General features: G+C 49.9%; 1 protein-coding gene across 2 annotated transcripts in view; it reads right to left on the bottom strand.

The window, feature by feature from the left end:
• Positions 1–16152, bottom strand: part of znf407 (zinc finger protein 407) — a 144400-nt gene that overhangs the window by 25240 nt on the left and 103008 nt on the right. For both annotated transcript variants that reach the window (XM_056444549.1, XM_056444550.1), the window contains exon 9: positions 14295–14473. In XM_056444549.1, the coding sequence (XP_056300524.1) occupies positions 14295–14473 (179 nt within the window). The remainder of the gene's footprint in view (positions 1–14294; positions 14474–16152) is intronic.

Below are 16152 nucleotides of genomic sequence, written 5' to 3' on the forward strand. Positions count from 1 at the left end.
TTCAGTTGATTTGTAATGAATCCAGAATGCATGACATTTTTGTTTTTTTAATTGCATTACAGAAAATAAAGAACTTTATCACAATATTCTAATGTTCTGAGACAGTCCTGTATATATATATAATGTATATATAATGTGTATATATATATATTTATATTACTTTAGTCCAGACGACAACAATATATACACAGGTATAATCATTGCAGCTAAAAAGTAACTTGTGGTTCAAAAACATACAAACATTTGTTCCATTGCTTCCAGAAACAAGAAAAACACTCAGTGCTGGGTCAGCCTAGGCTTTATACTTACATTATTATAACAATAATGTAACTTATTTTTTAAAACCCAGTTGCCGCCTCGCTGCCAGGTCAGCGTCCTCCAGCCGGACCCTCGCTCACGGCGAGTCTCCGGAACACAGAAACAGGAAACAGGAAATGAAGCCGACACGAGCAGCGCGCCAACCAGCCACCGGGAGGAAGAAACTAATAAAACACCCGGCTGAACCACCAACGACTGTCACGGGGTAGTTTAAGTCCATCAATGATGAGCGAGCGGGGAAGGGAGACGGAGGTGAGTGATGGCGTGAGTTACGGTCAAATCCATCTACATCAAAGCCGCCGGCCTCGTCTCCCCTTTCCCTCTAAAGAGGCTCAGGAGTCACAGCTATCACTCTCTTCCTTGACCCCCCCGCCCCCCCCCCCCCCTCAACCCCACCGGTCTGGAGTCGCCCTATTTATTATCTCCACGGCGAGAGGAATGGGCAGAGAGAGAACGGAGGAAGAAGAGGAGGAGGAGGAGGGTGGAGAGGTCTGAAGAGCTTTTCAAATCCAGTGAAGCCTGTCATATTACAAAAACATGTCGCTTCAAACTAAATGTGAAATATCAGTAATTGAAGCCATAAATCCACTGTTGCGTTTCCCCTCCTCCCTCCCTCCCTCCCTCTTCACCCATCCCTCCCTTTGCTCTCTTTATTGTCGTAAGGGGTGCTTTTGATGAGCGGTAAATTGCAAATTATTTTGTGTTGTACTGCAGCTCCGAAAACGTCTTCCCATTACCGGGCATCAGTCAGCGGCGACAGGGGAATTACCCGACTGCCAATCTGGCTATCAAAAGAGAGGGAGGGAGGGAGAGAGAGAGAGAGAGAGAGAGGGGAGGGGGTACACAGAGTTAGAGATTGATCAATAAAGAGAGGATGATAGAGGAGAGGGGGCGGCAGGGTGGGGGGGGGTCCGTCATAATACTTCTGCTGTGATTGAATACATCAAAGCTGTCGGGGAATTCCGCCGTCACGATTACCCTGTGTGTGTGTGTGTGTGGGCGGGAGGGGGGGGGGGGCAGCCGCAAATTAACCGTAATCGCAGATGAGGAACAATCGGTGGGAGAAATGTATAGAATCCAGTAAATGGAATATTTCCTTTGTACGGCGATAATTTACGGTCTTAAGCCCCGCCCCCCACTGTGGCCCTGTGTGTGTGTGTGTCCCAGACGGCACGGCTGTGTATTAGCGAGGTGTGTGTGTGCGACTACCTTTTGAGTGATGTCGCCGGGTAAGGAAGCAGATATCCTCAATCCACGGACCAGAAAGGTGTAATCAATAATCTATATTTAATACAGTTACTCAATTAAGGATCAATTGACATTCTGACGACGGGGCGAGCTGATTGGGCGCTCGATTAAAAAAAAGGAGGGGGAAAAACGGCAACCGGCCTTCACCCGCATCCCCCAGCATGCAACAGTCGGTACGGTTCACGGATGTTTCCACTGTTGTTGCTGCTGCTGCAGTGTGTGTGAGAGAGAGAGAGAGAGAGAGAGAGAGAGAGAGAGAGAGAGAGAGAGAGAGAACTCCTTTATTGCTCGATGCTAAATTAATTGCACCAATTATTCACGGGGAGAGTTGTCTGGTGGCGGCCTTCGGGGGCGCGGCCCTGACCGCTCTCCCTCATTTTTAATTGGCTGTCCTGTTGAATAATTGATTGGAGCAAATGTGAAATGGATGGGAGGTCCGAGCGTCCTTCATCACCGCGCCGACAGCACCGACACACCGCCGGACGCCATAAACAAACAGGCGGGAATCCAGCAGATACACAGGACCAGGACCAGGTCCAGGTCCAGGACCAGGACCAGGTCCAGGACCGGGTCCAGGACCGGGTCCTGGTCCTGGTGAGACTCAGGGGGGGTGTGTGGGAGGAAACACGGCGACATGATTTAAAGTCGACAGGATCTCATGGATCGACTGTACCGCCTTAACTGTGAGTGATGAGCAGTGAAGAAACAGAAGGGATTATGGGAAATGTAGTCCTACCAATCAACTACAAATCTCTACATTTACATTGTGTGTTCCATGGACGACATCACAGGGATTCTGTCGTGTCTGTAAACTGACCCGGAGGTGCCACCTTCAACACCTCCTCTTCGTCACTTCTTCACTTGAGCTGAGGCTCAAATTACCCAATGAGGCCTTAATAATAATAAAATAGTATAATAGTGGAATAGTGGGTTGGCCGAATTATGGTTATAATATTTATGATTATTTGAGTTTTTTGTGAGAGTTTAAGAAAAATGGCGGACTGAATCTGGTAGCCGCGGCTCTGTTGTTTTATTTGATGTGCAACATTAATATATTCCATTTATATTTGCTTGTTTTTTTTAAAGCAATAAAGTCCCCAGAGCCCCTAGGGGGGGGGGGGGGTCCAAGGCTCCTAAAGGGAGCCTTGGACACCTCCTCTTCGTCACTTCTTCACTCGAGCTGAAGCTCAAATTGCCCAATGAGGCCACAATAATAACAATAATAAAATAGCATAACAGCGTTATGATCACGCCACAGATTCAAGCCGGGACCAAAACAAGTTCATCTTCATGTTCTTCTGTAAAAAAAATAAAAATACAATTATACAAATGTGGAGTTATTGGCTGATATCTGTGAGAGCAAAATTGCATCTAGCAAATTAAAAAAAGGGATTCTGTAATCAGAAATGCATAAATGTTGAATAAATAACTCTGTCCATCAATAAGATTCTCTCTTGCGTAAACACCACACACACACACACACACACAGACACACACACACACACACACACACACACACAACCCCCCCGGTAATCAGAGGCCATTAACAGAGGTAGAGTCTGAGTCTCGGCCGTGTTGTCTTAGCCGCGGGCGAGAAGAGAAACAATTAGTGTGCCGCGATCGATCGTCCCGATGGTCTTCTGAGCCTATTGACCCCCCCCCCCCCCATCTGGACCTTGGGGCCGGGTTAAACAAGGCCGATCCAAAGCGAGCACGTCTCCACGCCGCCGTTTGCGAGGTGCGTGATGGACGGCGTGCAACACGTGAGCCCCCCCCCCCCCCCATGTTAGAGGCAGCCTCCTCTCTACGCCCTCCTCAGAGCTGCTTGTGTGATTCTCAGCAGGCGTTCAGTTTGTGGGACAATAACACAAAGTCGAGATGTTTAAGAAACTAAAATTTGAAAAAAAATCTCGTTGAACTTCGAAATAATGATCGAATTTAACATCCCCCCCCCCCCCCCAAAAGGCGAAACAAACGACTGCGGTTATTCTTCAAGCGGGGTTATTATTCGCCTGCGGGGTTGTGCAGACAACACACCGCAGGCCTACGTACACCTGTGTGTTTGAACACGGTGTGTGTGTGTGTGTGTCTCGACTCACACACACACACACACACACACACACACACACACACACACACACACACACACACACACACACACACACACACACACACACACACACACACACACACACACACACACACACACACACAGCATCTTGTACCAATCATCTCACTTAACAGCAGCCTCCGTGGCACCGAGGCAATCTGCTGATGTTTCGGTAATTGTGTGAGTTTGTGTTCGTGTCCTGACAAAAAACCTCCCCCCCCCCCCTCCTCCCCTTCCTGGAGGGAACATCTGGACCGGTCCAACTCGCTGCTCCCCCGGCCTGCTGCGACGAAGCCTCTCCTCCACGCTGCCTGTTGAGGAGGAGGAGGAGGAAGAGGAGGAGGATGGTGGGTAAAAAGGTTGAGGCGGAGGAAGCGCAGCAGCTGTAAAGGATGAAGGGGCGGCGGCGAGCAGGTGTCACTCCCACTGACGGGCTGCCGCCGGGGCCCGGCCCGCCCGCCCCCCCCCCTCCCGTGCACGCCCACGCTGGGCAGCGGCGGTGAGGAGAGCGCCCGTCCCTCACCTCGATCCCCGAGCCCCCGCGCCCACCTGCCTCCTCTTCCTCAGATGGCACCCCGGCCTCAGCTCAATCTGGCTGCTGGGCCCACACACACACACACGCACACGCACACGCACACACACACGCACACACACACGCACACGCACACGCACACACACACTCATTGATACTGTACTCAGGCCACCCTTTGTCTCCCTCAGTTTGCATTTCGTATTTTGTTTCAATGTTTAATTCCCTATAAAGCATATATATGTAGATATATATATATATATATAAACATACAGTATATTAATATATACAGTACATTAATATATATATATGTATATTTATATACTGTATATATATATGTGTATATATATATATATATACATCATACGTATCAAAACTTCGTAGAGTGTGTTTAAGATTAATTTAATGTTATCTTCATTTATAAATAAGGACATTTCTATGTGACCCCAAACTTTTGAATGTTAGTATATATATAGTAATATGTTCTATTTCCTCTAAGGCGACTTATTTACACTACATATCACATCGCAAACGTTCCTTTGCTCCTGCGACATTTCCATGTGGATCAATAAATATCATCTTATCGAAAACTGATACTTTTCTAACAATGGATCAATTGTTTTAATCAACGACAGAGAGAAGCGGCGAGGTCGGAGCGGCGGTAACAGACGTGATGGCGACCGAGCCGCTCGCTTGTTTACCGCGATCACCGAATAGAGTCGGCTCTAATTAGACGGCGACATGTGACCCCGAGAGGGATCGGCGTGTTAATTAATTAATCAATTAATCAATTAATATCACAAATATACTTTTGCGAGGGCTGTATCCATCTATCTGTCATCCATCCATCCCCGTCCAATCATCACTGCCCCAGTGGAGTGGAGGGACGTCCAGGTGTGTGTATAAAGCCCCTCCCCCCAATACACACACACACACACACACCTCTCTTTGCCCTCGTCCCTCCTCCACGTCCCTCCCTCTGTTGCCGTGGCGAGGAGGGCAGTAATTACTCTGGTGTCAGCGTCGCTGGGGTTTCGGCTCCTCCCCCCCCCCCGGCAAAGGGGGCGGCGGCATCCATAACCCATCGTCCTGCCACGGGGTAAACGCCGGGCCATCCATCACGCGCCCACTTGACAAATACATTCCATAATAGAAGTTTATTTTTTATGGGAGGCTGAATCAAGGACTTTCCCATGCATACAAAAACGTGTCAGAATTATTTATGGCCTGTGCTGAGACGCACGATATGTCACATCAGAGCCGCTCGCCGGGCGCCGCCGCCGCCTGTCGATATCTCCACTCGCCATCAATAATGTGGAACACCGCCACGATAAGCCTCGGGACTCGGAGGTCGTGCTCGACACGCACAGACGCACACGGGATGGGAGGCTGGGCGCGCGCACACGCACACACAGACACACACACACGCACAGAAACATCACGTGCATACACAGACAGGGACACGAAAATAGGGAAAAAAACTCATATATGATGACATACATCGATGTGTTTTCAAATGCATATCACACACACACACACACACGTACAGAAACATCACACACACACACACACGTACAGAAACATCACACACACACACACACACGTACAGAAACATCACACCACACTCACACACTGCACTAGAATACACACCGCTGCATGAATCCTGAACGTTATTTATTTATTTATTTATTTTCTCCCCCGAGAATAAAAACAATCACCAACACGGCGTTCCGGAGGCGGAGCTTCACCTCGTGTCCGTCATCACGCCCAGGTCAGAGGTCAGAGGAACCAAACGGCCTGGACACGAGGGGGCGGAGCTATCCACGACGTACGTGTGTGAAGTGTGTATGTGCGTGTGTATGTGTGTATAGTGTCTATGTGTGTATTGTCCATATGTGTGTATAGTGTGTATGTGTGTGTGTTTGTGTGTGTATAGTGTGTATGTACATGTGTATCGTCTGTATGTATGTGTGTATGTATATGTGTATAGTGTGTATAGTGTCGATGTGTGTATTGTCCATATGTGTGTATAGTGTGTATAGTGTGTGTATAGTATGTGTATAGTATGTGTGTATAGTGTGTGTATCTTGCGTGTGTGTGTGTATCTTGTGTGTGTGCGCTACAATAATCTCTCGTTGAACACAAAACAGAAAAGAGGACAAACACACAACTTGAAGGAGACGCTGAGAGCTGTCCGTCAGCCGGAGTGACAGCCCCCCCCCCCCCCCCCCCGGAGAGCGGCAGGAAATTGGGTTTCCTGATAAGACCCCGACGTTCACCGGCGTCTGACCGAGAGGAGGAGGAAGAGGAGGAGGAGGAGGAGGAGAAGAGGAGGAATGAGCTGCTGCTTCTCCGTGGGCCTCTTGAGTTCTGTCAATCAACATGACTGACAGGTCACATGTCAGCAGAAGAGAGGAAGAACAGATTAATGTACAGAGGAAGGAGGGGGGGGGGGGAGATAGAGAGAGAGGGGGGTAGAGAGAGAGAGACAGCATTAAGCCCGGCTGAGAGAGAAATGAATAAATATGATAAATATGATAATTGAAATGATGAGATTTGGGGACTTGGTATTGGATTCCCGCTTTGTGCCCAAAGGGATTAGTCCTTCATTCACTGTCATTCTCACACACACACACACACACACACACACACACACACGATGACAGAGCCAAACACAACATAAGTTTACTCGACACGGCCGTGTAGAACTCTGAGCACCGACGACAAAAAGAAAGAAGAAGAAGAAGGAGGAGAAGAAGTACAAGAAGGAGGGGGAGAAGAAGTAGAAGTAGAAGAAGAAGAAGAAGAAGAAGAAGAAGAAGAGTGATTACCTCTCACCGGCCGCGGTATGAAATGTGTTATCAGCGCTGCAGCCGATCCAGAGGAGGATCTGTATTCCTCACCACGAGTCCAGGAGGGAGAGGGGTCTGAGACCTGTGTGTGTGTGTGTGTGTGTGTGTGTGTGTGTGTGTGTGTGTGTTCACTGAGAAAGACATCTGTTAGGGCCTCTTTTGCCTGCAGGCCGAGCCATGACAGAACCAAGATCTATTTTCTTACACCCACAAACGGAAAGACATGCAAGAGTGTGTGTGTGTGTGTGTGTGTTTGTGTGTGTGTAGCAACAACAACCCACACACACATACGCGTAATCTCTTTTATGTGCAAACATACACACTTATTCCTTGGGGCAAAGAACTATACGAGTGGAGAAACGGTGTGTGTGTGTGTGTGTGTGTGTGTGTGTTTGTGTGTCTGTGTGTGTGTGTGGCGAGCTGAGATGCTCTGCTAGATGTCTGATTCTGGAGGGAGACACTGACAGATGACATGTACACACACTCCCAAACAACACTTGTCTGATAGCAGTTAGACAGCAGAAGAAGACAGAAAGACACACACACACACACTCACTCTCTCTCTCTCTCTCTCTCACACACACAGCACCAGAGGCTGATGGACTGAGCGAGTAGCCGTGCGACGTCGGTTGACAGGAGATAGCGGTGCAGCCCGGGGCGCTGAAGTGCAGCGTTGCATTGTGGGATATTTATCCGAGGCGCGGTGACCGGCGGCGTGACGCTCACACACGTGTGCGTGCGAAAACTCACACGTAGGAAGCGCGACTGCAAACCCTGGATCCTAACCAACAGAGGGGTCGCAGGGGTCATCATTTAAAAAAGGCTTTGTGATATAAAGACAATCGATTGAATTCATAATAAATATGACAAAAAACACCTTTACAACGGCAAAACTATCGCGTGTGTGTGCACGTGTGTGTGTGTGAGACGCGGCATTTAAGACGACCGCTAAAAAGTTGTATAGACATATTATTTTTTAACATTATTTCTGCCCCTGAAATGACAGTTAAAGGCTGTTTAACCTTTATATTTATAATATATATTATTTTGTGACTTAGTCACTTAGACACGCCCACACAGAAACACAAACACGCCCACAGACTCTTAGACACGCCCACATATACATAGACACGCCCACATGTACACACCCACGCAGACACGCCCACATATACACTTAGATACGCCTACATATAGACGTTCACAGACACAATCACTTAGATACGCCCACATACACTTAGACACGCCCACACCGACATGCCCACACAGACACGCCCACATAGACACTTGGACACGCCCACATTGAGGACCGCTTCCCAAACTCTCATCGAGACATTTAAAGAACAAAACAAAGTGTCCGGTCCTCATCTCGACAAAGTACGCAGCACACAGCTCTGGAGACACAGAAGTACCCCCCCTCCCCCCTCCCTCCCCCTCCTCTCCTCCCTCCTCTCCTCCCCCTCTCTCTCTCTTTCCTCCTCCTCTTCTCTTCCTTCACAGGTGTCAGAAGACGTTCATGGCCTGTGCATGTGTGAAGGTGCCACGCCCCTTCTGAGTGCTAATTTACCCTTTTAGGTTTAATCTCCCAGTGAGTGGCTTTCCTCGCCCTTTAATTAGGCTATGGGGAGTCGACACCAACACTAAACACACTTCGACACACACACACACACACTCAGAAGCTGCACACATCGGACCTCACATCGGATCAGGAACGACTCCCAAAAAATAGAAAAAAACAACTGCTAGGGGGGGAAAAGGTGAAGAACCCTTCAGGAGAGCAACAAAGGAGGACCCCTCTCCAGGAGGATGTCATGTGACCAGAAGGAAACACATTTAATGACCTTCAGGAGCGGATCCAGACCTCTACCACACACTCTCTCTCTCGAAGCGGGCCCTAAAGAGGGAAACACAACAACAGCAGTGGTGCTGGAGCGACTTGTTATGTCTGAAATAAGAGGGCTCTTAATTGGGGTCTGACGGTCTAATCGGCAGCCCCTCTGATTACCAACTCTGCACATCGGCCTAAATTAGCCGCTGATGAGCAGCCAGGGGATTCAATTAAGCCGGGGGAGGAAACAAAAATAAGGGTCCCTAATAGGACACTGTATCATAAAACATGGGACCGGGCCGGGTTAAAGAGTCAGTAATTGGTTGTTTAGTTGGGAAAGTTGAGCCTTCTGGTAATTGCAGACGCAGAGACGTCTGGAGATAGAGATAGATAGATAGATAGATACTTTATTAATCCCCAAGGGGAAATTTGTCAAGGAGGAGACGACGCACACGAGGGGGGGGGGGGGGGATCTCAGAAGTGCACGTCAAGCCAACGAGGACGAGGGAAAACACGTCGGCGCGAGGAGGCCGTGTTCACTCGCTGGGGCAAAGGTCAAGACGGGTCGCCGGGCGGAGGGAGGAGTCTGGCCTCGCTGAACATCTCGTCTCCTCACTCCGCTTCCTTCCTTCCTTCCTCTAGACGTGTGTTTCTCTTCCACTTCGATGCCGTCCTCCCTTCCTCCTCTCTTTCTGTCCCCTCTCGTTAGCCGTGGCTGGATGTGGACCGTGTCGCGAGGAGGAGGAGGAGGAGGACACGGAGACTCACTGTGTGGATGGAGGAGGAGAGACACGGAGTCGGGCCCTCGGCGTGAGGCGTTCAGGGCCAGACAAAGCCAAAAGGTGTGTGTGTGTGTCCCCTCCCCCCCCCCCCCATAGGGGAATTCTCCAATTAACACCCGACACTGGCTGGAGCCGCTCTGCAAGTCCCTACATGCAGGTGTCTGTGCGGTCGGGGGGGAACACGAGGCAACAACACAGGCGTCGGTCCGTGTTCGTCTCCTGTCGTCCAGCCACGGAGACGCTTCGGTGTTTACATGAACTCTCACTTTTATTTATCAAATTAATTGAAAAATGTATATAAAATATATTCAAGACGTTGAGGAGGTTATGAATAATGATTTTTATTGTAAATATTAATGTAGTTCTTCTTGTGGCTCAAAGGAAGGCCAGTTTTATAGCTTCTCTCAGCAGCATAACTGTTTTCAGCTGCGCTCACATAAAAAGGGTTTAAAGGGGTTTCTACCCCTCCGCTAGTCTTCTAAGGCGATAACACAATGTACCATCAGAACACTGGAGATGGGCCTCTACACACCTCTGGAGACTTCATTACACACCAGAGAATAGTCATCTACACATTAACTACGTAGAGCACAGGTGTCAAACACAAGGCCCGCGGGCCGAATCCGGCCCTCCACACCATTTTATGCGGCCCCTGATGGCCTGAAAGACACGTGATCCCCTTTTCTTCAATATATTTAAGAAAAATATCCTGTGCTTTTATTTTGAAGGTTTCAAATTAAATGGATTCATGTTATAATATTAGAGACATGTTCTTTCGTAGAATATCTCTACACTCAAATGCAAAGAGAGTTATGTCACGATATGTTTGGGAGTAGTTTATATATTTATATGTTTCAGGTACACCGGCCCTTTAAGAGGCGGCTATGATGCTGATGTGGCACCCCTGATGTATGTTGTGTGATTATGATTCATTTAATGTTATCGTCATTACAAAAAACGGTGCTTTTAAAAAATAAGGAAATTTCTACGTGACCCTAAACTTTTAAACGGTCGTGTGTATCTCACATTTAAGTCATCGCTCCTCCTCCCGTTGCAGGTAAACGTCTTTTGTCTCGTCCGTGGAACGCCTCGTCGCCGACAGGCCTCAGAAGGCAGTGAGCGCCGGCCCGGTAATCTGACGGGGAGCCGCTCCCTCTTATTCTCTCCATTAATGCCCATCACGCCGACGCACCATAAGGACGGCGGCACGAAGACGCCGGTTCATCACTTACGCTGACGACTTGATGTCCTGCGAGGTGTGTTGCATTGTGGGTTGTTTTCCCCTCTCGCGGGCTGTCTCTCAACGTGTCGCATATAACACGTTGTTATTAGAAGCAGATGTTGATTCTATCGCCCGGTGTCTGCGGCTTCCCGTTCGCGGCGTCGACACGGTGTCACATGCGCCGAGGAGACCGGGACACATTTGCATGACACACACACCTGTCCTCCACACACACACACACACACACACACGTCGCCGTGTAACACAATACACTCAAGTAGAACTCCGGAGAGCAATGTTTCATTACCTGACGAACAGAAGGTGAAGGCGTGGGGGGGGGGGGGGGGGGGCGGAGAGCCGCGGAGGCGGAACTTAAAGTAAAAGCTTCCCAACACATATTTGTTTACACATTTTTCTTTTGTTTAATAAGGGGCCAAAAATATATGCAAACAAATGGATTTGCCCGTGGTTGTAAGCGCGTATTAAGATCATCACTTACACGGCTCAGGGTCCCCCCCCCCCCCCACAGTAGAGCCATCCATCATGCATTATTAAGGAGAGGAGAAAACATGCAATCTGCATAAAGCAGCAACAATGCCTGGAAGAAGCGTATTTATGTATTTTGTTTTAATATCTTTCTTTTTTTTCCCGGGCACATGGCCGCCGTGAGACGTGAGATTATAACCACGAAAATACACAAAAAGAGGAGTTTAATATTTGGGATAAGTGGGATGACGATAGCCCTGGTGAAGCTAATGCTAGCTCACCTGTGTGTGTGTGTGTAACCGGGCAGGAGGCTCATATCCAACCTCCTTTCTTCTTTTTTTTGGGTATCCCTTCTCCTCTAATTCTCTTCATCATTCCCCTCCATCACTCGCCGGGTCGGATTCCCTCTCTTCCTCTTCGTTTGCAAAGGACCTCTGCTTTCATCCTCGAGAAGGGCTTTAATTCAAAGTGCGACGCTGAATAAAGAAGGGAAGAGAGAGAGAGAGAGAGAGAGAGAGAGAGAGAGGGAGAGAGAGAGAGAGAGAGAGGGAGAGAGAGGAGAGAGAGGGAGAGAGAGAGAGAGGAGAGAGAGAGAGAGAGAGAGAGAGAGAGAGAGAGAGAGAGAGAGAGAGAGAGAGGAGAGGAGAGAGAGAGAGAGAGAGAGAGAGAGAGAGAGAGAGAGAGAGAGAGAGAGAGAGAGAGAGAGAGAGAGAGAGAGAGAGAGAGAGAGAGAGAGAGGAGAGAGAGAGAGAGGAGAGAGAGAGAGAGAGAGAGAGAGAGAGAGAGAGGAGAGAGAGAGAGAGAGAGAGAGAGAGAGAGAGAGGAGAGAGAGAGAGAGAGAGGGAGAGAGAGAGAGAGAGGGAGAGAGAGAGAGAGAGAGAGAGAGAGAGAGAGAGGAGAGAGAGAGGAGAGAGAGCGGAGAGAGAGAGAGAGAGAGGAGAGAGAGAGAGGAGAGAGAGAGAGAGAGAGGGAGAGAGAGAGAGAGAGAGTGATATGGAAAGACAAGCGCTGCGGCGGAGACGTTCGGGGGTGTCAATCAATCCGGGCTGCGAGGCCCCGCGACTCGGCGGCGTTTGATCTGTGTCTTTCAGGGGGGGGGGGGGGGGCATCACAGATGATTTGCCTCTCGCCGCCGGCCCCCGGCGCCACTCTGACAGAGAGCAATCACAAGCAGGTTAATTCAACATCTACCTTCTTAAGCCCCCCCCCCCCCCTCTTGTCTCTCTTTCTTTTTGGTCCCGTTCTGTCAGCTTAGATGAAACACTGCTCTCTCTCTCTCTCTCTCTCTCTCTGTCCCCCCCCCCCCCTCCTCTCTTTTAGCACTTTTGATGGCAGCGAGAGATCACAGGGAGTACTTTAAAAAAAGAAATACTTTGATTGCTTCGGTGTTAATCAGGTGAAGCGAGATTGATTCTTTTTTATTTTTTCATTTTATTTACGCGTCGACTGTAACGCGCCGTGAAAAGTAGATCCTACTTGGCTTGAGAGGGGGGGGGGGTGTAATGTTACTCCCCCCCCTGTCAGTCAATTTTTTCTCGCCGGCTTCATATCTGTGACCGGAATATGAATCAGAGCGTCGTGATGACATCCCCAAAACATGTGCGGCTCGACTCGACCGAAGGAGGAAGAGGAGGAGGAGGAGGAGGAGGAGGCAGCGGCGTTTCCTCCAGTTGAATGAAAGGCGACGCAGATCTATCTGACCTTCGCCCGTGACTCTGAAACATGAAAGTGGGTGGAGTCCCAGAGCGATGATGAGATGAAGCCTCGGCCTCCATCTCCTTCCTCTGGTGCTGCTGTTCTCCACACGGCCACACGGGGCACACGGAGGAGCACAACGAGTCTCCTTTGCCGGAAAGGTCAACCGAAAGGTCAGCCGCGCACCGGGACGCGCGGAGGTGACGGAGGAGCGTAGAGGGCGCCGCGGTTGAAGGGGAGAGGGTTCTGGAGAACATGAAGGAGGGAGGAGCCTTCACGGTAAAGAAAGGTCGCGCTGGGAGGTCGCGCTCGGAGGTCGCGCTCGGAGGTCGCGCCCCGGGCCGAGGAGCGGCCGCTCATTGAAAACCCGTTTTGGGAAATTAAAAAGAAATAGGACGAATAAAATAAATAAGCGGCGCTCCGGAGTCAGCACAAAGACGCAACGACACACCAGGAGACGAGCCGCGATGTCCCCGCGTGGCCCCCGGGCCCCCGGGAGGTCAAAGGGATAACAGGATGAGCCCCCCCCCCCCCCCCCCCCCGCTCCTCTGGAGGCCGATTGGATTTGGAGGCCTTCAAGGACAAAAGGGAACGAGAGCACTGGGACACAAAGGGAGCGAGAGAGGAGCGACACGGGGGGGGGGTCTGTTTGTGTGTGTGTCTGTGTGTGTGTGCGCGTGTGTGTATGTGGGTGTGTGTGCGTGTATGTGGGTGTGTTTGTGTGTGCGTGTGTGTTTGTCTGTGTGTTTGTGTGCGTGTATGTGTGCGTCTGTGTGTGTGTGTGCGTGTCTGTGTGTTTGTCTGTGTGTTTGTGTGTGTCTGTGTGTGTTTGTCTGTGTGTTTGTGTGTGTCTGTGTGTGTGTGTCTGTGTGTCTGTGTGTTTGTGTGTGTGTCTGTGTGTGTGCGCGTGTGTCTGTGTGTGTGTGCGTGTATGTCTGTGTGTGTGTATGTGTGTGCGTGTATGTCTGTGTGTGTGTATGTGTGTGTCTGTTTGTGTGTGTGTGCGTCTGTGTGTGTCTGTGCGTTCCTGTGTTTGTGTGTGTGTGTGCATACAGCAGTTATAAACAGCAGATAGGGGTTGTCGGTTCAACCCCGCCCTTGTCGATGTGCCCTTGAGCAAGGCACCTGACCCCGCCCTGCGTCCTCGCTGTGTGAATGTAAGTCGCTTTACGTGTGATGTGATGCTTGGTGCCTTGCTCGAGGACTCCTCTGCCCGTGGAGCGTTACCTGCGTGCAGGTAGGCGAGGTCGGGGTTCTCGATGTCGGGGTGACACGCCTTCAGGTGGTTCCGGAACTCCATGGGCGAGTTGGTGGCCGAGGAGCACTTAGGACAGTTATACATCTTCACGCCTTCATGTTTACCCGTGTGGAGGATGTGCTTACGGATGTTCTCTGCACAGTTAGACCTGAGAGAGAGAGGGGGGGGAGAGAGAGGGAGAGGGGGGGAGAGAGAGAGAGAGAGAGAGAGAGAGAGAGAGAGAGAGGAGAGAGAGAGAGGGGGGGAGAGAGAGAGAGGGAGGGAGAGATGAAACAAAAAATATATATATGAAAGATTAAAATATAAGAGAGGAAACAACAAGATAAACAGTTGGCAACTTTCCACCAATAAAGCTGTGGGATTTGGTTGTGATGACACACACACACACACAGACACTCACACACACACAGACACACACACAAACACACACAGACACACACTCACACAGACACACACACACACAGACACTCACACACACAGACACAGACACAGACACACACAAACACACACACACACTCAGAGACACACAGTCACACACACACTCACACACACCAGAGGTTGATGGACTGAGCGAGTCGTCGTGCGGTGTCGGTTGACAGGAGATCGCGGCCCGGGGCGCTGAAGAGCAGCGTTGCATTGTGGGATATTTATACAAAGCGCGGCGACATGACGCTCTGTGTAACCACGGAGACGTGTTGAAGAGACCAGGCATTCTGGAGAAATGTGTGTGTGTGTGTCTGTGTGTGTGTGTGCGTGTGTGAGTGTGCATGTGTGTGTGAGAGTGTGCGTGTGTGTGCGTGTGAGTGTGCGTGTGTGTGTGTGAATGTGCGTATGTGTGTGTGTGAGAATGTGCGTGTGTGAGAGTGTGCGTGTGTGTGTGAGAATGTGTGTGTGTGTGTGAGAATGTGCGTGTGTGCGAGTGTGTGTGAGTGCGTGTGAGTGTGCGTGTGTGTGTGAGTGTGTGTGTGAGTGCGTGTGTGTGTGAAGTGTGCGTGTGTGTGCGTGTGCAGTGTGCGTGTGCGTGTGTGTGCGTGTGTGCGTGTGTGTGAGAGTGTGTGTGAGTGTGCGTGTGTGTGAGAGTGTGCGTGTGTGTGTGAGAGTGTGCGTGTGTGTGAGTGTGCGTGTGTGTGTGAGAGTGTGCGTGTGTGAGAGTGTGCGTGTGTGTGCGTGTGTGTGTGAGAATGTGCGTGTGTGAGAGTGTGCGTGTGTGAGAGTGTGCGTGTGTGTGCGTGTGTGTGTGTGTGAGAGTGTGCGTGTGTGTGTCTGTGTGTGTGTGAGGGCTGGTAAGATAGGGCAGGCCGAGCGGTGAGCTACTGCAGGGTGTACGATGTAATGTCAGCTCAGAGTCACACTCACAGACACACACATACACACACACACACGCACAGACACACCCCTCTGCTGATTAATGATGCTGCCTGACCTGCTCCCAGGCTCTATCTAAACCTGCGCACGGATACACACAAACACACACACACACAAACACACGGATGAACATACATACATAAATAATCAAACCCAGCTGTAGTTTAAAGATGCAAAAGATCTCTGATTTGACACAGGTTCAAATATACAGACATGTACACACACACACAACACAACACACACACAACACACAGACATGCAAGATGGTCAAACAGATAATGTCTTCTACTGCACACGCCTGCTTTTGCATCATGCATCAGGCGTGTGCAGTTCACACACACACACACACCCACACTCACGCACACACTCAAGACCCTCTCTCCCTCACGGGCGAGACACACAGAACAATGGCTCCGACGCCATGTCTTTACATTAGTGTATTTATTAATTTATAAATTATAA

Source organism: Pseudoliparis swirei, chromosome 22 (genome assembly GCF_029220125.1).
Source record: "Pseudoliparis swirei isolate HS2019 ecotype Mariana Trench chromosome 22, NWPU_hadal_v1, whole genome shotgun sequence".
Classification (NCBI taxonomy): Eukaryota; Metazoa; Chordata; class Actinopteri; order Perciformes; family Liparidae; genus Pseudoliparis; species Pseudoliparis swirei.